This window comes from Heloderma suspectum, chromosome 7 (assembly GCF_057233095.1).
Source record: "Heloderma suspectum isolate Gila_16-S chromosome 7, 16-S_ref, whole genome shotgun sequence".
Lineage (NCBI taxonomy): Eukaryota > Metazoa > Chordata > Lepidosauria > Squamata > Helodermatidae > Heloderma > Heloderma suspectum.
This window is the reverse complement of record NC_139464.1, coordinates 119,797,358-119,819,775: the sequence shown is the minus strand read 5'-3', so window position 1 is coordinate 119,819,775 and position 22,418 is coordinate 119,797,358. Positions and strand designations below refer to the sequence as shown.

The 22,418-nt window shown below is 44.1% G+C and overlaps 1 protein-coding gene across 6 annotated transcripts in view; it reads left to right on the top strand.

Moving 5' to 3' along the window:
• Positions 1 to 22,418, top strand: part of SHISAL1 (shisa like 1) — a 125,475-nt gene that overhangs the window by 49,731 nt on the left and 53,326 nt on the right. For 3 of the 6 annotated variants that reach the window (XR_014784500.1, XM_084811253.1, XM_084811251.1), the window contains exons 2-3: positions 4,218 to 4,317; positions 9,622 to 9,835. Coding sequence is in view for 5 of the 6 variants with exons in the window: in XM_084811253.1 (XP_084667379.1) it covers positions 4,251 to 4,317; positions 9,622 to 9,835 (281 nt within the window). In the remaining variant the exon portion in view is untranslated. Of the gene's footprint in view, positions 1 to 4,214; positions 4,318 to 9,621; positions 9,836 to 14,081; positions 14,988 to 22,418 lie in introns of those variants that run through there. The other 3 variants (XM_084811255.1, XM_084811254.1, XM_084811252.1) reach the window with 3 other exon arrangements.

Genomic DNA, 22,418 nt, shown 5'->3' with positions numbered 1-22,418 from the left:
CAGCGATACTTCCTCCTGAGTTCCTGCCCCTTTCCCTCCCCTTGCACATTACTGGTGGATGGGGACTGACACGCGGACAGCCCCCCTGATCTCCCTGGGCCCCCCTCCCTCTTCCGTGCTTTTGGCCAGTCCCTGCCACTCTGCCCCTCTGCTGCCGCTCTGCCCCTCTGCTTTGAACAGGCAGGCTGAAAATGGCGGGGAGCCAAAATGGCGCAGGAGCGGGAAGGCTGGGCGCCCATCAGACCTTCGTCACCACCTTCGACATCATGACCACGCCCCCAGCAACCACACTCAGCGCTTCATTCACGCTAGGGGAGAAATACACAGGGAGGACATGGCGCTCCATTTGCGCATATCTGGAAAAAGACCCCATTTTTTCCATTTGAGGAAAACACAGGTTAGGTGGGAGGAAACAGTGGAATAATGTCTGGACAACGACGGCATCATGAAATGGACCCGCGCAATTCAGTGAGTGAGCAACCATGAATGCGCAATAAACATGAGGTGTAGAGATCCCCTTATTCATTTAGTTCCCTGGTGTTTGTGTTGCTTATTAATAATGACTGCTTGTTTACGGGTAGGACTGGCAAGGGGGACTATGTAACCCGACGGGTTCCAATGCTCCCACAGACAGTTAATATAAATTAGCCAAATGAGATTTTGATTCCGAACTTCCTTAGCCTCAACAGCTGGAAATAGGTGCGTAAGAGGCCTTAAAAGAAAAGTTGGGCAACATAACATTGCCCTGGCTTTTGAGTTTCCAACTCCAGTCCTTTTTGAGTTCCGCTACGGTGAAAAATGAGGCCACCAGAAGCTTAACTATGTTTGAAAAATTAATGGTAGGGAACTCGGGAGAGATCCGGGGATTTAGTTCTATAATATTCAAACAGTTCCTGTATTTCACATTTGATATAACCACTCCACAAAAAACTTGGTGGGAAACAAACTGGAACTTTAAAGTAGATGGCTATGACTGGCAACAACTAAGCCTCCATATAAATCAATATCAACCCAAACTAGAGATATGTCACCGAAAATAGTCCATGGGTGGTATCTGACTCCAAGGCATCTCTCACTTATGACACACTCAGTTTCTCCACGCTGTTGGAGGGGATGCCAGGAGTCAGGAACATACCGGCATATGTGGTGGGATTGTGCAGAAGTCCAACCATTCTGTCAGGCAGTGGCAGCAGAGATTGGCCATATTATGAACCAAAATATCCCACATAGGCCATGGCTAGCAGCATTAAACTTGTTTATAGGGGAGGCCAGTGATTTAAACAGTAAGGAGCTGATTACTCATTTACTTGTAGCTGCCAGATCCATGATAGCTAGGTTTTGGAAGGGATTCACCTTCCAGGGATTAGATTATTGGTATTCCATGGTCTGGCAAATTGCCGTAATGGAAAAAATATCGCACAAGTTGAAGGTCGCCAGGGGTCAAAGCAAACACGATTCATTCCATGCAATATGGTTTGACTTTATCGCATAGATGAACAGAACATCAATATTTGATTCCCTCGCACTATAAAACCCTACGGCTTTTATAAGGAAGAAAACAGAGGAAGAACAAACCTGAGTCCGCCTGATAAAATATCTAGTAGCACTGATAAGAATTACCTGTGACCTCTGTATACCCGTTAAGATACAACTGTGTGGTAAGAAGATGCAATCCTGATGGAATTTGTTTTATTTTAGTTTCTATTTTGGTTTGGTTTTATCTTGCTTTGTTAATCTTACTGAAATTCAATAAACATTTCTATTTTTAAAAAAAGAAATACGTGCTTTATTGTTTTTATTAAAATATTATTACTGGTATATTTGAGATGTACAAGCCCCCCCCCCCCCCGCAGGAGCTCAAAAAGAAGCTAAGCTATTCCCTGCCCCGCCATCCCCCCAAAAAAAGTCGGAAACAGCTTCACTTATTTCCAAATGTAGCTTCCCACCTTCCATCTCGCCTGCTTCTCTCCCCTTTCATTAAAGTTTAAGTAGCTTACACCCTGCTTTCCAGGCTTCTGGTTTAGCTGGCAGTAGTGTTCTCCTTCCCTTCTGTACTGGCCTTGTGTGCTGCATTGCAGGGCATCAGGCCACAAGAGTTACTCCAGTATACTCAGGGAAACGTAGTTTCCCCACAGGCTTAGAAAGGAGTGGTGGTGGTTACATTTAGATCCCGCCTTTCCCCCACTATAGCACAATGGCTCTTGATTGCATGTTTGATGGCATCTCTAGGTGTAATGTTACGGGGTGTGAGCTGGGGGTCCCCAATTTCAACGTTTGCCCTGGCAACACATTCAGTAGGTTTAGGCAAGGCACTATTTTTCTCAGCCTTCATGCTCCACTGTCTGCTATATCGGTGGTGGGCAACTTGTAGCCCTCCAGATGTTTTAGCCTACAGTTCCCATAATCCATCACCATTGGCTATGTTGGTTAGGGCTGATGGTAGTTGTAGGCCAGTACATCTGGAGGGCCACAAGTTGCCCACTCTTATGCTGTACTTGGAAGCATTCTTTAGGGGTTAGTGAGATAATGCATTTCAAGTACTTGAAAAGACGAGCAAAGGACTGGATGTGCCTGATCTCGTCTGATCTTGGAAACTAAGCAGGGTCAGCCCTGGTTAGTACTTGGATGGGAGACCGCCTGGGAATCAGGCTTCCTGCACTGAGCAGGGGGTTGGACTTGATGGTCTTGTAGGCCCCTTCCAACCCTATGAGTCTATGATGTCCAGCAAAGGGCTGGATGTGCCCAATCTCGTCTGATCTTGGAAGCTAAGCAGGGTCAGCCCTGGCTAGTACTTGGATGGGAGACCGCCTGGGAATCAGGCTTCCTGCATGGAGCAGGGGCTTGGACTTGATGGTCTTGTAGGCCCCTTCCAACCCTATGATTCTACAATTCTACGAAATGCACTATATAAATGTTGAAGTATTGTTGTTGTTACTACAATACAATTGTCAATGCATCTGGTGCTTTACAGCAGAAGCAAAAATAAGATGGATTCCTGCCCCAGCCACCTTACAGTCTAATGTCTGAGTGTGTACATGGGGAGGGGGCAGAAATTTAGAGTGTGCTTTGGATTTATTTTTGTGGAAGAAGCAAGTGAAAAAAAGGGGGGGAATCCTGTTAATTTTCAGTTACTAAATGCCTGCTTTTATATTTCACTTCTTACGTTTTTTTAAAAAAATATCTATCATAGTGAGGGCTAGAAAAAATAGTTCAAGTTTCAAGCAACGGGCCCAACATTTTTGAATCCTAGGAAGAACATAATATTGAGTCTTGCTGTGGTTACCTGAAGAAAGAGAAAATGACAGAGAGAGAAGTGAAAGCGCTGTGGAAATCTAAATTCTGGAAAGGGCAGGAGAAAAAAGAGCTAAAAGGGGAAGGAGAAACTCTCATGGGGCAGGGAAAGGGGCATAGGTGAGGTTGCCATATTCCATTTCCCCAAACATGAGCAGACTAATTCTCATATTATGCAGATCAAATATATTTTGGTGCATTGTTCTGTGCCTGCTCCTGGCAGCTATTGCCACTAATTGGGCAAGATTAGAGCACCTTCTCCAACCTGGTGCCCTCCAGATGTTTTGGACTACAACTCCCAGCATTCCAGATACTTGTCCATGCAACCTGGGGCTGATGGGAGTAGTAGTCCAGAACATCTGGAGGGCACCAGCTGGGGGAGGGTTGATTAGAGAAAGCATCTTTTTACCGGGTTGTTTCCAGCCTGAAATGCTTAGACTCTAGTTCCCAACACTGTGGAATACTGTAACCTAGAAACTGTCTGCACCAGCAATTGGGAATTGAACGTACAATTAGAAACCACAATGCAGACAGAACCAAGGCTTTTGTTATGGCAGCTGAGTAAATAAACATATCTAATTAGCTGCTCAGCAAGCAGTGCCTGCAGAGACACCTTGCCACCAGCAGGCTGTATTGCTGCCCCCCCACCCCAGTTTGCAGTAGTACTCTATGACATTTATTGGTTAAGGATATGTGCAATCAAAGCTGAACTGCTTATTGCAGTTCGGCATGATCCATACCATTCTTGCATTAAGCGTACAAACCTGACCAGTATGTGGGAAAGTTGCTGTAGAACTGCGTCTCAAAGCGTCACCATGACATTTTGAGAAGTCCCATTTTTAAAGCCTTGGATAGTTAAATACATTCATGGACATATGCAAACCACCCACACCTTTTAACTCTCGACATTTCATCTTGTGAAGCAGGTAATTCTCAGACGGATCAATGAAAACAAAACGATGACAAGTTGTGGTCTACAGTCCTTAAATACGCTGATAGTCGTGTTCTCCTTGCTCTTGCCAGCAGGTAAGACTTCTCTTTTACTTTGTGTTTGTGTTTGTTGTTTTAATTCTAGAAGTATAGCTTTGCTTTGTCTTCTTTTTCCAGCGAAAACAACAAAGATACGGCACTTAAAAGACTCATATATTGGGGCATGAGCTTCCACAGGTAAGCACAGGTGTCATCAGGCGCAGTTAATGAAGTAGAGGCTGCATTTGATGAAGGTGCTCGTAGGCTCTTTCTGACAGAAGCTCATGCCACAATACATTTGTTGAGACTCTGTTGCTGTTTTTTCAAATATCTCCCAGTACGACTCAGGAAAAGGAAGTCGTTGGTTATAGAATGCCGGGCCAACAATTTCCTAACTTACGAAGGTTGTATACCTGCTCGGTATATTTACTGGCCTCAGTCGAGCTCTTCTGTAAGTCAGGCCTGTTGCACATGACTAGTGACCACAGATGGTGATGTACATAATCGCCTCCTGCGATAGATGCAGCCACTGAGGTCAGCAGGTAAGCATCATGGTGAGGGGGCTAATCTGCGTTCAGATGTGTGTTAGCACAGGGGCCACAAAGAGATGCCCCTTGCTAGATCTGAGTTAAAGGACTATTGATGGCCTCTGACAAATGCATCACGTAATGGCCTGGTTCACACATAATGCTAACCCTTGGTTGATTTAACCCATGGTTTGTGGCCCTACCCAGATGGCTGGTACTGGCATGGGAGGACACAGAAGGCTGAATACGTTTAGAAAAGTTCAGAAAGTTTCAGAAGTACACGCTTCAGTGCGTACTTGTGTAGGGGTCCGCCTGGCTGGTGTTGCTAGTTTCGAAAGCCAGACAATTCCCCTTTTCTTGCCATGGTTGTGTTTCCAAAGCTGCTGTTGCGTTGTGCTAGACCTGCACAACTCATGGTCCACTGCATCAGATATGGCTTCCCTCATGTATTGTGGTCAGTTGCTTTACAGTCCACAATATTTGTAGTGTAATGCAGCAATAACAGAAGACTCATGGACAATCTTAATGTTTGTGAACACACACACCGTGGAGCTAACCCTGCTAATTTTTCTTACCCTCCTGTAAGCCTGCAGGGCCCTGATTCTTGTCAGGATTGAGGTGGGGGGGGCCTTAAACTCCCCCCCCAACCTATTTTTTGGGTGAAATTCCACCTCCCCCCATGTGGGGGTTGTTGTTGTTGTTCAGTCGTTCAGTTTGATTGTGTGGATCACAACAAACTGTGGCAAATTCTTAAAGTGATGGGAGTACCAGACCACCTTACCTGTCTCCTGAGAAACCTGTATGAAGGTCAAGAAGCAACAGTAAGAACCAGACATGGAACAACCGAGTGGTTCAAAATTAGGAAAGGAGAACGACAAGGCTGCATATTGTCGCCCTGCTTATTTAACTTATATGCAGAGTACATCATGAGAAATGCCGGGTTGGATGAATCACAGGTCGGAATTAAGATTGCTGGGAGAATTATCAACAACCTCCGATATGCAGACGATACCACCCTAATGGCATGTGGGGGTAGGGATTGAAAAAAAGAAAGAAAAGGTCTCTATTGAAGTCAACAGAGGCTTTTAATCTTTAAAAAAAAAAAATTAAGAAGCGAGGGGTGGAATCTCACCCGGTGGGGGAAGGTAAAAAACTGAATGGGGAAAGGCTTAACCCCCACTCCCAGAGCACCTTAGTCCCAATCTGAATTGGGGCCACATGCACTTACAGGAGAGTAGGGAACGTTCACACATATATCTCTACGCGTGATTAGTTTGGCCCTTATCGACCCTCTGACAAACCACCATCTGAGATGACTGGGCTTCCTCTGAGGGGGTGGTATGCCGTATGCTATGCCTTCTAGTACAGAATGTGGTTTTTCCTGAAAACTTTGCTTTCTGGGTGGCAAGGTGGATGTTCTACAAGTTTCTATCACTTATGGTGGCAGAGAACAGTAGCAATTGGGGGTTGGACTCGATGGCCTTGTAGGCCCCTACTATTCTATGATTCTATGATTCAATGCTGATCATCGTGCAGATGTGCCCGCTCCCAACCCTAGGTATGTGTGGGGCTCATATGTGGAGAGGGCTGTGGACTGGGCCCCATACCCCTAAATCTGAATCCAGATATCTGTAGGGTTGCAGCAGCAGAAAAATGAATATTCTTTTGACAGACAGATAAAAGCTTGGAAATTACTTCTCCGAGAAAAACAGTTCAGCTTTTTACTCTCTTTCAAGAGAACCAGCCGCCAAATGAAATGTGGCTTGGCAAAGGAAAAAACGCCCTTGATACATCCCTCCTATATGAAAATCAAATATTTTTAAAGGCTTATAGAAGATCTAAGCAGCAGTAATACTTTGCACCTGTCCCATTTCAAATGGTTTGAAAACAGCTTCACAGCAAACCAGTGCTCCAAGATGACTTAAGACCACACCACATGTTCAGCCAATGACCTGGTTCTCACAATCACTGCAGCCCACCCTGGCTTATTTAAGCCACAATGAGCCACGGCAGCTGTGGGTGCCAGGTTGCCTAAGCGAGCCGCAGCTTGTCGTGTCATCTGAACCCGGACAGCAGGGGTTGTTCGAGGGTTAAACAATAACCCTACCCAAGACCATGGGTTATTTGAGGGCTGTTTAACCTTCAGACAACCACTCCTGCCTGGGTTTGGACAACACAACCAATCGTAGCAATCCCCTGCCAGGGTTGAGTATTCAACATGGCCACCTACTCACACTACAACCCACAGCAGCTAAAATAATTAATCCATCTTGACCTTTTTCACTGATACACCATGACTGTAAAACACTTCCTATTTCTTTTTCTTGATATATGTGGTAGCCACTGGTTATAGTTCTGGACGGGGGGTTCATTTTCTTCTTGACTGGCACCACTACATGTACAGCAGTTCAGAACTGATTTTAAACTGCTTTTCAGACTTGAGTACAAGATAAAGACCAGGTTCACACAGCTTGAGGGTGGTTAATAAGCCATGGCGGCTTGTTAACTATCCCCACATGTGCCAGTCACACGCCAGCTGATTTCCCTAATTACACTTGCTGGCCATGGCTTGTTGTGACATCCGAACTTGGCAAAGGTGGGCAGCCAGGGTAGTTAACCATCCTCACCAGGTTCGGACAGCACAACAACCCGTACTTGGCGAGGGCAATTAAATAAATCAGCCAGCATGCAACCACCATCCGGATGGGTTAGGGCGCAAGCCCCATAATCCCCAACCAGCATGCTGGCTGGGGATTATGGGGACTGTAGTCCAACACATCTGGAAGGCACCAGGTTAGGGGAGGCTGTGGGTTTAAATGGCAAAATGTGTATGCAGCATGAGTTGCTCTGAACTGTGCATACTTGCTCAAAAGGCTGTCTTTCTCCTGCAGCATGCATAGACATAAGGACCAGACCTTTTCAGATTTCCACCTTATGTGTATTTTGAAGAGAAACCCCACCATTCAGGGATAGGCATAGGCGTGACCTTGCATGCGCCATTCTCAAGTGATCATACTTTACATGCATATTTTGCCAGGCAAGTTTGTGCATTTTTGAACCCAAGGTCAAAGAATAAAGTGTGAAACAGTCCTCAGTTTGTTTATCTATATTGACCTGGACAGCCATCTGTCAGGGATGCTCTGACTTAGACTCCTGCATTGAGCAGGGGGTTGGACTCGATGGTCTTATAGGCCCCTTCCAACCCCACAGCTCATGCACTCAGTCAGGAGACCAGGGAAGAATACAGATCAAAATGGGAATGCTTAAAGAAAGCATGGCTTCCTGGTTTAGGAACAATGCGTCCCTTAACTATTTGCCTATGGGGTCTACAGAACCCTCTCTACCATGCTTGGGGTAAGCTGGGGGCCCTGCCTTCTCGAGAAGCAGTATACCAGCCTTCCCCAACCTGGTGCCCTCCAGATGAGTTGGAATACAACTCCCACCATCCCTGAAAATTGCCCATTCTGGCCGGGGCTGATGGGATTGTGGGAAATGGCTGTGGGATTATGGATTGGGGGATGTCCATTATTCATCAGTATTTGACTGTTCAAGGGTTGTGTGATGCCACGAATACCCTTATTATGTGCCTGGCAGCCTACTTTTAAACATTGCAACATGGTGTTAGTCCCAAAAACGAAAGGAGTGCGGGCTTATTTACATCTCAAGCCTGCAGGAGTCTGGGTACAAACGCTGTATTATCATTTTATGTAATTATTGAATTGTTACTGATTTATTTTGTTGGGATCTGCTTTGAAAATTGAGACATTGAAAAGTGAGCTAAACAAACCCATGTAATTGATTTACATTTTATTCAAGAACAGGCCCCTCTTTGTTTTACACTATAACTACATTTTAAAACGAAACATGGTTTTTCTGTGTGCGTGCTATTTATTTTAAAGCTGCTAGCTGTTGGGGCTTTCGTTCGAGTTCGAAATAAATAAGTTAAGAACTGTTTTGATCTCTTTAATGTCATCGCCATATATTTTACATTTAGTGTAACATCCTTAGCTATACACAATAAGGGCATACCTAAGCCTAAATTGACCACCTTGTCCCATCGGTGTAAACAAGAAAATTCAGTAGGTGGTTACATCTCTCACATTAAAAGTCAATGGAACTTCAAACGGCTTAACTTTGCCTGGATTATATAGTCTGATCGATTTCAGATAGTTAGAATTTAATGTCATTGTTTTGTAACATTTAACTAATTTGCAGTTTTGTAACTAACATAAATTATTCTTCGATGAAATGCTTGCTTGAAGCTGAAATCCTTTGCACAGTTATTTATTTATTTATTACATTTATATCCCGCCTTTTTTCCTCTTTGAAGAACCCAAGGTGGCGTACATAATCCTCCTCTCTATTTGAGCCTCAGAACAACAACCCTGTGAGGTAGGTTGGGCTGAGAGTCTGTGACTGGCCCATAGTCACCCAGTGAGCTTCCATGGCCGAGTGGGGACTAGAACCCAGATCTCCCGGCTCCCAGTCCAACATTCTAGCCACTACGCCACACTGGCTTCCACAGTTATGTGGAAGTAAGCTCTACTGAACTCAATGGAACTCTCTCCTGACTAGACACACGTAGTATCAAGCTGGCAATAAACCAAATTGCCTTCAACCAAAATGGCCTTTGGCAAGTAGCTTTCTTTCAGCCACTTGCCCCACCCGTAACATGGGGGATAATAAATGTGTCCTACTTTACAGGGCTGATGTAAAGAACACTGTGATGATATATAGGAAGTGTCCACTCTCTTCAGTTGTGCCATATCAAAGCAAACTCTCTTATTTCTCTGTTGCGTCTGAGTTACAATGAGATCTGCTCTTTGCCTTACAGCTCTGTCTGCACATTTTCGAGTCTGTGAGCCATATACAGACTACAAAGGCCGCTCCCATTTTGGATTCCACTGCCCACGTCTTTCTGATAATAAGTCGTACATCTTTTGCTGTCACCATAACAACACCGTGTTTAAATACTGCTGTAATGAGACTGAGTTTCAGACTGTTATGCAGATGAACCTCACAGGGAATGGAGATGGCTATATGCATAAGTAAGTAAATAAGCTGGAATACATTTTTGTCCCTCCAAAATTTATTCTGCATGCAATCAAGACTGTACTGCATCAGAGAAGCAAATAGCAGAAATGTGTTTAAATGTGTAACTAAAAATAAAACAAACAAAGTTGGAAAAAATGACACGAACGGAGAGGGAATTGCCATTTTCCGCACAGCACAAGCATTATGCGTGGCTAATTGCTGCTTTAAATTTGTGCATGCTTTGCATATTAATTACTTGTAATCACTTGCACTTAAACAGCAAGGTGCATTTGATTGTATATCCCTAGAGTGTGATCTCTCCCTGAGACTCCTTTTTATATTTCAGTCTTAAACCCTGTGGCTTGTTATTGCCTCCCTCCCTCTCTCCACATAACCGTTTTTATTTTTGGAAGTACCTACGAAGAGCAAGTTTGAACGCTTGCTCTCAGGAAGGAGGGAAGCAAATTTCAAAGCAGGTTTGGTATTTGAACCAGGGCTCACTAAGGCTTAGCCCCATAACTTGTTTTCAGTGCCAGCACTCAGTCCCAGGTGAAGTCATAATATTCACCTGCTTTGGACGTATTTATTTTTTTATTTTTATTATTAAATTTATTAATCGCCCATCTGGCTGGTCACCCAGCCACTCTGGGCGATGTACAACATACAATAAAAACAGTTTAAAACAATAAAATTCTACAATAAAAACATTTTCTAAAATACCCTAACCCACCCCAAATGCCTGCCTGAACAGCCACGTTTTTAATGCACGACGGAAGCTCATTAAAGAGGGGGCATGATGGAGTTCCCTAGGGAGGGAGTTCCACAGAGTGGGGGCCACCACAGAAAAGGCCCTCTCCCTCGTCCCCACCAGTCTAGCTGTCCTGGCTGATGGGACAGAGAGAAGGCCATCCGAGGCTGATCTTGTTAAGCGGCCTCTCTGGTGCTGCTGGAGGCGCTCCTTAACGTACCGCTAAACTGCAGGACAGTGCTACCTGCACCAGCTTGCTTCTCTCCCCACCGCCTTCCACTGCTGTGGCCGTGAGGAGGAGATCAAACGTATCTGCTTCCATTTTCAACTTTTCAAAGTTTGTCATTTTGTCTGAACTGGGACAAACTGTGGTTAGTTTTAACTACGGATTCTTTGAAGACGGCAGAATCAGAAACCGCAATATGATCTCGGCTTGTCTGGAACAAGCCTGTATAATACTAACCAGAGTTTGTCTTGGTTCAGATGAAATGACAAACTGAGGTTAGTTGTAAATGAAGGCGAATGCTTCCCATCTCCTCTCAGCCATGCTGGAGGAGGAAAGGGGAGAGCGAAACGCACAAGCCCGAAGCTCATTTACAGGCCGCTAAATGATGGGTTTGTGTCGCATCTAAACGCTGCCAGAGGGAGCCATTGAGCATATGCAAAGTTACAGCTAAATTACCACTAAGTAGCCTGAAGCAGCCCATATGCCCTCCTTGATTGGAAAATAAGGCTGGTACTGGGGTTTGCGGAGTGCTGTCAAACAAGATCATCAGTGACGGGCTTCAACGTGCCCCAGCTCAACCCCAATATTCACCCACCTCCTACATTCATGTGATCCTGTTCCTTCAAACCCAGTTTTCGGGCAGCCTTCTGCAACCTGCAGCCCTCCAAATAGGCTTGTCCTAAAAAGTGCCATCATATCTGTGAACCGCCCAGAGAGCTTTGGCTGTCAGGCGGTATAGAAATGAAATAAATGAAAAATGAAGTGAACATCCCCAGCCAGCATGGCCAAGCATATCTGGAGGATGCCGGGTTGGAGAAGGCCAGTAGGAGCATGATTCGCACTTTGCGTACAAGGGGTTCTGGGTTCAAATCCCAAACAAGGACCTAAGATCTTCAGGAGCTACTGCCACTCATAATAGACAGTCCGGAGTTAGAGGAACTGAAGGCCTAACTCAGTATTAGGAAGCTCCATATGTTCCATCTCCCTGCCCACTAAGAAAGAATGATGAGTTCCCAGGAGCAGTGGGACAGTGCAAGAAGGACACAAGCTGTTCCCAGCCTTCACTGGAATCTGACACAAAATGAGAATGATAGTGCAGCCAGCCGCAGCATTTTCTTCTCCAGGATCCATCCAGTCTCTGACACCAGCCATGGGCAAAAGTCATAGAATCATAGAATAGTAGGGTTGGAAGGGGCCTACAAGGCCATCGAGTCCAACCCCCTGCTCAGTGCAGGAATCCAAGTCAGAGCATCCCTGACAAATGGCTGTCCAGCTTCGTCTTGAAGGCCTCCAGTGTGGGAGAGCCCACCGCCTCCCTAGGTAATTGGTTCCATTGTCATATTGCTCTAACAGTCAGGAACTTTCTCCTGATGCTCAGCCGGAATCTGGCTTCCTGTAACTTGAGCCCATTATTCCGTGTCCTGCACTCTGGGATGATCAAGAAGAGTTCCTGGCCTTCCTCTCTGTGACAACTTTTCAAGTTGTCAAGTCATATCCCATAGGGTTGCTTACTCCATTGAAATGAAACTCTTTGCACCACTGATCATCTTGCACTTCTTATCTACACAGTTTTTTTTATTTTAAAAAGTCTGATTTTAAAAATGCTACAATTAAGTAAGTTCCTGTGTATTGAAATGTGGTGGGTGGATGTCTGTATAAGGTGAACAAAGTGGAAGGGGTATTATTGCACCCAAACCTAGAGGTATGATTGTACCTTCCCAGAGTCACAAAATTGTCTGTCCAGGCAGAAGTCTGTCCCAAGCTGTAACTTGCCTTTTTAATGCTCCGAATTTGCCAGCATGCAACTACAGTGGCGAGCAAAGGGAGAAGATCTGTCTGCTGATGTGGCCCTCAACTCTCCCTTACTCTTTTCTCTAAGGAGTGGGGGCATTTGGGTCACTGGTTCCCCAAGCATACTCTCCCCACCGCCCTTACCTGACTGTAGCTCTCTTAGCCACCTTGGTGAAATGGCTCAGGAGGAGGACTTGAATGGACACATTCACACATATCGCAAACATTATTGTAGATTATAACCATACCCAAATAGATGTAAATGGCGTGCCAACTGTGTACTCCGATCCATGTACATATGCTTCCCGAGAACATGGCCAATTAGCAGACGCTCCAGAGCTCTTGAGGATCTCACAGTAGTTGAATTCCTGGAGCTCACCTGTGCCTCCCTGAGGCCTTCCCACCTTCTTCTCCAAGCCCCGTCTGCTACGCAAAGATACATCTTTGCCCTTTCTTACCCAGCTCACTGGGGCTTATTTTGAAGCAAGGATTGCCTGGGACCTTCCCATCTTTTTTGAATGGTAGTGCTTTGGAACAGGCTGATTCTCTTTGGGCCACTTCACCCATGCCCGTTCATCACTTTATTCTGGGCGGTTCGTTCACACATGCACTCTCCTCTCACCTGGTGTCATCTCCTTTGGGCATTCTGCTGCTGCTCAATTAGGAGAAATCTGTACTTGCAAGCGCCTGTGTGAACCAGCCCAGAATATATGCTCAGTGAGCTTTCTTAAGTTGGAGTGGCTGCAGCCTGTCCCCAAACCACAAAGACAAATCTTCCTTTTCTCCCCAGTACCCAAAGACTTATTCCTTCCCCTCACCCACGTGTCTGCCAACATTTTAGCAATAGTTCTGCCCAACTGCGAAAGGAATACACAGTCTCTCCCTTTTCAGATTTCCTTGCGACTTCTGTATTTATTCTATAGAACAAGAAGAAAAGCAACCTTGCAAGGCGAATAATTGCATTTCTTAAATTCCCAACAGATGCCAGTCCTTATTTCAAGTAAGAAACAGAGAGCTGCTGCTGAAAACAGCAGCTCCATGTCAAAGTCCCCTTCTCAAATTTGTATGTATGTATGTATGTATTTTTTTAATTTCTTAATCGCCCATCTAGCTGGTCACCTGGCCACTCTGGGCGATGTACAATAATACAAACAGTTTAAAAACAATAAAATTACACATTAAAACTTCATTTTCTAAAATTTCCCTAGCCCACCCCAAATGCCTGCCCGAACAACCAAGTTTTCAGCATGTAGCGAAAGCTCATTAAAGACATTTTGCAAAGCTTACCCTGTGTCCTGTCATTACATCAGCGGATGATAGGAGTAGGAATTTGCACACTGCAGTGAAGTCAGGACATGGGGTAAATTGTGTTAGATCTTCATGGAGGTATTTACAGTACTTTTGGTGGCATTTAGTTCTGCCCTAAGCATTTAATAGGTTATATTTCTTTAAAGTTCATTGGCACCTGACCATATTTTTGTCCCATACTTATTAGAGCCCAGCTTTTCTGCTCTGTCTGCCTCTTTGGTGTCCTCGACTCGTGGCTCACTGAATTGGAACTTTTGCTGATGGTGGAGTGTTCAGACCTGTGAATTTATGAGCTCTAAACTTTTAAATCCCTGTGCTGTCAAGTCAATATTAACGTGTGAAGAACAGCAAATAAAGAGGAAATGTAGCTAAGCTCACTTGCTTCTATACAGTATTTAATTCAATTTAATTTTCTTGGATATTAGTCCAAGGACGATGCTTCCTGCACGGGATGATTCATCCACAATATTTCTCAACTGCAAAGCAACTTTATCTCTGAGCAATTTATATGACTAGGAATCATGTGGAGGATAAAAGCTTGGAATCCTCTAACTGAAAGCAGTGTAGTGTAAAACCACAGTAAAGCCTATGAGCCAGAAGTTCCCATTTCAAATCTCAGCTCAGCCTTGACTAGCTGTGTGGGGATGATGGGAGTTGATGTCCATCAACATCTGGGGAGCCAAAGTTGGGAAAGGCTGCAACCACTACACTCCTCCCTCTCCCTCGAAATCTGTACTATATAGAGATATTTTAGGGGGAGTGGGCAACCTTCTTCGTCAGGGAGATTGCATGTTAACAACCCAGGGCAATGGGAGCTAATGTTTGGGAGATCATCTCTGGAATTTCTAGGAAGTTATCAGAGCTTTGAGCAGGTGCTGGTGAAGAGCTCTCTGTGTGAAGTAACAATAGAAACTGTTCTGAGATGGAACAGAGTTGGCACGAGGGCTGGAAGCACCCTTAGGGTGCCGGGGCACCCTCTCTGGAGATCTGGTGCGAAGTAGCAAATGTGCTACCTTATGGGAGTACAATACTGTTTGCCTCTGCCTTTGCTATATTTTGAATATTTGTAAATAAACACATATTACAAAAATGCTATAAGCCTCCAGTGATCTCCAAAGGAAACCAGAACAGCTTGCTCCCCCTGGAACTTCTCGCTGCTCGATGAAGTGGAGAACTTGTAAAAAATATATCCATGTCAGTCCTTAACATTCTGTCTTACTTTATTGACCAAGGAACAAAACCCTGAAAGAGGCTATGCAAGTGAGAGCGGGCTTGATTCTTAATGGCTGGGGTCACTTAGGAGCAGATCAGGTGTCACCCAAGTAGTGCCCTTGAGTGCATCCTGTTGCATTCCTCTCCATAACTGATTGGATACCAGTCATTCCTATGGGCTACAATAGAGTGCCCCACTGGGAATGCGGAGAGAGAACCATAGAGGCCATATTGAAAAGGGGATAGAAAGAAAGCTCGGGGTTTGAGGACGGGGAGAAGAACAGAGTATCAGAGAAAGTGTTGCAAGGGAGGGAAGGAAAGCCACGGGGATATTTCCAAGAGGGGATAGCAGAACTGGAGTGAAGAGTCGTGGGTTGAAGGGATGGAATGAAAACAGATGGGACCAAGAGACTTGAGCCTTTCTCTTGAGCCCGTGAAATTTCAGGGCCTTTCACTCGGAGGACAATAACATTTGCTTGTATTTATCTCGGTGGGTTACAAACTATGTTCTGGGGTTCCCCCATGAGATGAGTAATGATGGAAAGCTTCCAGAAAAGACAGCTTGCCCCTTGCCCACTCCTTTTCTCGCAACATACTGTTCCAGGGAAATGCTGTGTGCTTTCTAGGATACACACCCAGTTCACATGCAACGATGGTGAGGCCCCAGTGAGAATGGCACATGTTCTAGGATATGGTGTCCTCAAAGAATTGATGGGGCCAATGCAAGCAGACAACTTGATGTGCAAAGGGTTCCCTGTAGATTGGATGCCTGAAAACCAAGGTGTTGCCATCTTGTTGTAAAGGTGGCTAAGAGAATGTGAAATGCTAAGTATGATATAAGTTAGGGTTGAGCTGAAACAAGGCGGGGGGGGTTCATGAAGAAAAATGTCACTTTTGAAATATGCATGGCCATGTTTCAATGATAATGGGGGGAGTAAATGGGATGCAAACATTCTTCCGTTCAGAGTAAGGGCAGGAAGCAATGCCCTCACTCATTGGCTCTGACATGTAATCATGTCGCCAAATCAGATTTGCTACATGGTGTCCTGCCATTATCCAGCTGGCTATGTGATCCCTGATCATTTCAGTCACATAGCCAGAATGAAGAGGGGCCTGCTTTTTATTTATTTTTGAATGCACCGAAAAAGTAATGGGAGTGGGGGAACTATAGCAAAATGGTGTGGAAAAGCAAGGTTTAGAGAGAGTCTTTTGGAGAGAGCTTCACACACACCCTCTCTTTTTTCCACCAAAGAAGTTTTCCCATGAACCTTCAGCTCAAGTCATAATAAGAATACTTGCAATTTATTATTATTGACATCATGTGCTTTATCAGTGCCAGCTTATTTTCCATCTGTAATTACATCTTTCTAAACTGGATTGAATGAGAAGATGGAAAAGAGGTCTTTTCACTGTTAGAACAAACTGATTGTGCTTCATTAAGCATAATTTATACTTCAGGTGTTCCAGCTAAGCATCCACAGTAATTGCTATGTACCAGGCAACTAGGCTTATCTTTCCCTTCATACAGGGGAAGCCTTAAAGCTGGGCTGGGCTGATTTCAGTCTTTTATGATCTACTTTTTTTTAACTAGAGTCCCTGTGGTCCCTCAATGCATGTTAAATTGGCCATGGCAGCTGGGGGTGATGGGAGTTGTAGTCCAGCACATCTGGAGGGCACCTGGTTGGAGAAAGCTGTCCTAGAATATGTGCAACCATCTGTTTTTGCTGCAAGGAGAATGGATAGTGGGGGAAAGTGCAGGGGAAATGGATGGTGTTGAACAAGCTGTTTTTTAGGGCGGCTTGTCCACCATTCTACTTCTTCTCATTGAGGAACCCCTGATGAGTTTCCAAAAAGCGCCAAGGGCCCATAGAACACAGCTGGAAAACCACTGCTGTAAAGTAATATTTGCAGCACTATATAAGAACATTATTTTATAGGAATATAAAAATATTCCTATAAAGTGAATAGGAATATTCCTATTGCTGAAGTGAGAAGGTAGATCTCAAGGCGCTTAACTCATCACACAACTGTTGATGCTTAAGTCCCAGTGAATAGTTTTTCATTGTTGGTGGCTATCATAAGAAGAGCCATGCTGGATCAGACCAAGGGTCCATCTAGTCCAGCACTCTGTTCACATAATGGCCAACCAGCTGTCGACCACAAGCAGGACATGAGTGCAACAGCACCCTCCCACCCATGATCCCCAGCAACCGGTACACCCAGGCTCACCACGTCTGGTACTGAAGGTAGCATACAGCCATCAGGACTAGTAGGCACTGATAGCCTTTTCTTCCAGGAATTTGTCTAACCCCCTTTTAAAGCCATCCAAACTGGTGGCCATCGCTACATCCTGTGGTAGTGAATTCCATAGTTCAACTATGCGCTGTGTGAAGAAGGACTTCCTTTTCTCTGTCCTGAATCTCCCACCAATCAGCTTCATGGGACGGCCCCAGGTTCCAGTACTTTGAGAGAGGGAGAAAAATGTCTCCCTATCCACGTTCTCCACACCATGCATAATTTTGTAGACCTCCATCATGTCTCCCCTTCCCCTCCTTGTTTCCAAGTTAAACAATCCCAGCTGTTGTAACCTTCTTTCTAATTTACAGTTCGGTGTATGCATGAATAAGCATCACATTACTCTGATTTCCTTATATTTGCTGTATATATGACAACTGGAGTTGAGATGACTCAGTTGAAAAGCATTGCATTTGAAGCAATGTGAAGTGATTTGCATGTTCTGCCTGGTTCATTCACACGTTCACATCAATAGTTAATTTGCCAGTCATCAAGTGTGATGACTGGTTCACAAGTGTGAACCAGCTTACCTCCTTACCAGAAAGTTCCCTCAAATTATCCAGTGTAGCTTTTAGAATTAAGGGCTCTTCCCCCTATTTTGGGGAAGGAAACGGCAACCCACCCCAATATTCTTGCCATGAAAACTAAATGGATCAGTACAACCAGAGATATGGATAATGGAGAAAGCCAGGGAGTTTCAGAAAAACATCTATTTCTGTTTTATTGACTATTCTAAAGCCTTTGACTGTGTGGATCATCACAAATTGTGGCAAGTTCTTGGTGGTATGGGGATACCAAGTCATCTTGTCTGCCTCCTGAGAAATCTGTATAACGACCAAGTAGCAACGGCAAGAACAGACCACGGATCAACGGACTAGTTTAAGATTGGGAAAGGAGTACGGCAGGGTTGTATACTCTCACCCTACCTATTCAACCTGTACGCAGAACACATCATGTGACGTGCTGGGCTTGATGACGCCAAGGCTGGAGTTAAAATCACTGGAAGAAACATTAACAATCTCCGATATGCAGATGATACCACTTTGATGGCTGAAAGCGAGGAGGAGCTGAGGAACCTCATGACGAAGGTGAAAGAAGAAAGTGCAAAAGCTGGGTTGCAGTTAAACCTCAAAAAAACACAGGATTATGGCAACCAGCTTGATTGATCACTGGCAAATAGAGGGAGAAAACATGGAGGCAGTGTCAGACTTTGTATTTCTAGGCGCAAAGATCACTGCAGACGCTGACTGCAGCCAGGAAATCAGAAGACGTTTACTTCTTGGGAGGAGAGCAATGACAAATCTTGATAAAATAGTGAAGAGCAGAGACATCACACTGACAACAAAGGTCCGCATAGTTCAAGCAATGGTATTTCCCATAGTAACCTATGGCTGCGAGAGCTGGACCATAAGGAAGGCTGAGCGAAGGAAGATAGATGCTTTTGAGCTGTGGTGCTGGAGGAAAATTCTGAGAGTGCCTTGGACTGCAAGAAGATCAAACCAGTCCATACTCCAGGAAAGAAAGCCAGACTGCTCACTTGAGGGAAGGATATTAAAGGCAAAACTGAAGTCCTTTGGCCACATAATGAGAAGACAGGACACCCTGGAGAAGATGCTGATGCTAGGGAAAGTGGAAGGCAAAAGGAAGAGGGGCCGACCAAGGGCAAGATGGATAGATGATATTCTGGAGGTGACGGACCTGACCTTGGGGGAGCTGGGGGTGGCAACGGCCGACAGGAAGCTCTGGCGTGGGCTGGTCCATGAAGTCACGAAGAGTTGGAAGCGACTGAACGAATAAACAACCCCCTATTTTAATTCCTGCTCTGCTAGATCACCGCAAGGATAATCTACTCTCTTGTCTTTAGCTACATGAATTCCTTGAGAAATGTGTTGCAAAAGCGGACATAACATCTTGTGCGATTTGCAGCTTTCCTCAGAGATCATTCTGTAACCAACAGTGAAGGCACTAAACCCCAGGTGTCAACAAAGTCAGTCTGCTAATGAAATAAACATCGGCAGTGCTAATAGATGTGACTAGGAACTTGATAACTGCATTGCCCATCCTGAGTTTCCCTCATACATATTAATAGCTTCAGAAAACAAACACAAAATGGCCCTGCGCTGATGCCCTCATTGTACTTCAGGGAGTGCCTGAAATATCTGCAAGTTTTGGTTTCCGGATTGAAACAAGCCATTTTGACGGGTTATCACCCCCAAACAGGCTTAAGTTCGGTGAATATTTTACCTCTCCCTCCTCATTGGCCAACTTTGTCAGAGTTGTTTCCCAGTTGTTCCTGCTTCTTTGCAGCTTCTTCCACATTATCTAAAAATTAGTCACAGGGGCCATCCCAGCTAGACAGACCCTCACGTAGTGAATGGAATGATGTCACAATACTGTCTTTGACATGATGATGTCACTAGGCATCACATTGTAGCCAGTTGAGTCCAGCTTTGAGACTGAGGGCAATTTAAATATGAAAAAAAAAAAATTTTTTTCACAAATTCTGAAAATAGGAGCCATGTTTTGGCAATTCAGTAGGCTCCACAGTTTATTACTGATGCAGTTGCTGGTGTAAAGCTTTCTAGTGCCTAGGATTCTAAAAACAAAAAGACAGCAAGATCTGTCCCAAACACAGAGAGACAGATGTACATGTCTAACTCTCCCAGTGACATCAGCATGGCTTACAAGCACTCAGCTATCACAGATGAATTCCCTTAGCTGCTCTGCAACATCATAATCGGCATCCTGCCTGCTTGTCTTTTGCCCTAGATTTTGCTCACCTCTTAAATAGGAAAGAAGTATTTCCTTAGCTTGTAGGGTTCATGCAATCATAAATTAATTAATACATGTAAATGCTTAGAGTCTAATGTGGTAATGGCCTTCAAGGCACCTTAGTATCAAACTGAATTCATTCCACTTTCTGCTTTTTATGTTTTAAATTTATTTGGTTTCTTCCGCTTTAAATTTCTTTTATGAATTAAGGCTATAAAAAATTGATGAATTATTCATCTGAATTCCTTATGGGCTTTGAACTTGGGCATATTGTGAGGTGTGTTTTTTCTCTTTCTCGTCTTGTTCGTCTCTGCATTTTTAAAGATTAAGCTGCCTGAGCTCTGTTCGACTCCCTCATCAGAAAGAGACATTGCTTTATGCTTTTGTATTTTAATAAATGGTGTCTTGGGGTACCAAGTTGACAAACAGGAGAAAGATAAAGTCCCCCTTCCCATTGTGCCATGGTGTGTAAGAAATCTTGATGTACACAGCAAGGGCAGCAACCATACAGAGAGGGAATTTCTTCCCTTTTCGGCAGCTGTGTCTGTGATGATGCACCAAATCAAAATGCTATCATCCAGTAACACAAATTCTAAAAACAGAATAAATATTGCAAATCATTTTGCAGTTAGATGATCATTTATTATATTAACTTTGTGGAGTATCAGCAAAACCAGTAACTAGTTCATTGGGTTGGATCCAGACTAGGTTGGTTGAACTTAGGTCCCATTGAAATCAATGGGGCAAGTTAGTCGCGACTTGCTGAAACTCAGGTTCAATTAACTTAGTCTGGATACATCCCATTGGTACGAGTTCAGCTTGCACACACCCATGGTAACATGGGAACTACTTTCCTGTAGTATGATTCCATTCAGCTGTGGAATGCATATAAATATGAATCATATAAGCATGGCTAATTGCATTTTTTGTTCCAGATAGCAGTTCCCTTATGGCAAGGGAAGCTGATGATAGGGTGAGAGATACCCTTCCAATTTACCCTGCCAACATGTTTTGATATTCACATATTGATATTCATAAACATACCAAAGCTGTGTAGGATTGCACCACAGGGAAATGATCCCATGCCACTCTAGGTTCATATGAAGGGCCTCCAACATTCAGTTCAAATTAAAACAAATCATAAGTGTAACTACATGCTTTAAAGGCCTCGATTTCAAGTATTACAACATTCTAAAAAAGGGGGGAAGGAATAGATTACACATAAACTTCAGTAAATGCAGATCAAATATCCAAATATGTCCATTTGTGAGTGGCATTTATATACCACTCTTTCAAATATTGTTAGGGTTGTTAGGTCTTCAATCCATTGCATTATAGGCAGTGAGCTTGCATCCTTCCAGTGTTGTAGTATCAGTCTTTTAGCAGTCAAGATGGCATAAAAATCCATTTATGCTGACCATGTGTTACATTCCAAGAAGCAGGTAAATAATTTAAGAGAACATCTACATCAATAAACATTAAAGAGCTTTCCAATACAAAGCTTATCCATGTGATAACTTCCTCCCAAAAGGAGGCAATATATGAATAAAAGAAGCATTAACTGCATTACAGCTCCAACACTTAGCCAAGTTAGAGAAATCTTTATTAAAGAGATGTTGTGGCATCCAATAGACCCGAAGCAAGAGTTTTTGCTGAATAAGATGTAACCAGAAGTCCATAGATATATCAGAAACAGACACCAAAATAGTGATCCATTGATTAGGCAACATAGGACATTCCGTTCCCACTGAAGACCCCGTGTATCATATTTATTCAGTAATAATAAGTATTTATAATCATGAATCGTGGGTCGATATACCTGATCAGCTTCAATAAGTGTTTCCAATAGTAAAGGGGACTTCGAGGCGGGAAAAGCAGCAGAACCGAATCTTGATTCTAACAAATGTTGCAACTGCAAATACTGCCGTTCAGCTGTAGCAAATTTGTTGCAAATCAAATTTATCTCGCAATGCTGAAAATGGCAAAAACTCGTCATCAACACCCAATAATCAATCCAATAATTGTTAACAGTGGAAAAATGAGAAACTGAAAGAAACCAAAACTGACAGATGTGCCCATCCCTGCTCGTGGTGCATTTGCAGGCAGTAGGTGGGTCAGGGAAGAGAAATGGGAATTGTGATCTCCAGGTATATGTTGGCTGGAGGGAGTTGTGAAGTTCTCAGAACCCCCTTCACCATGGAAGCTGCATTGTCATTCCCTCTTGTCTCCAGGTATTGTTTTGTTT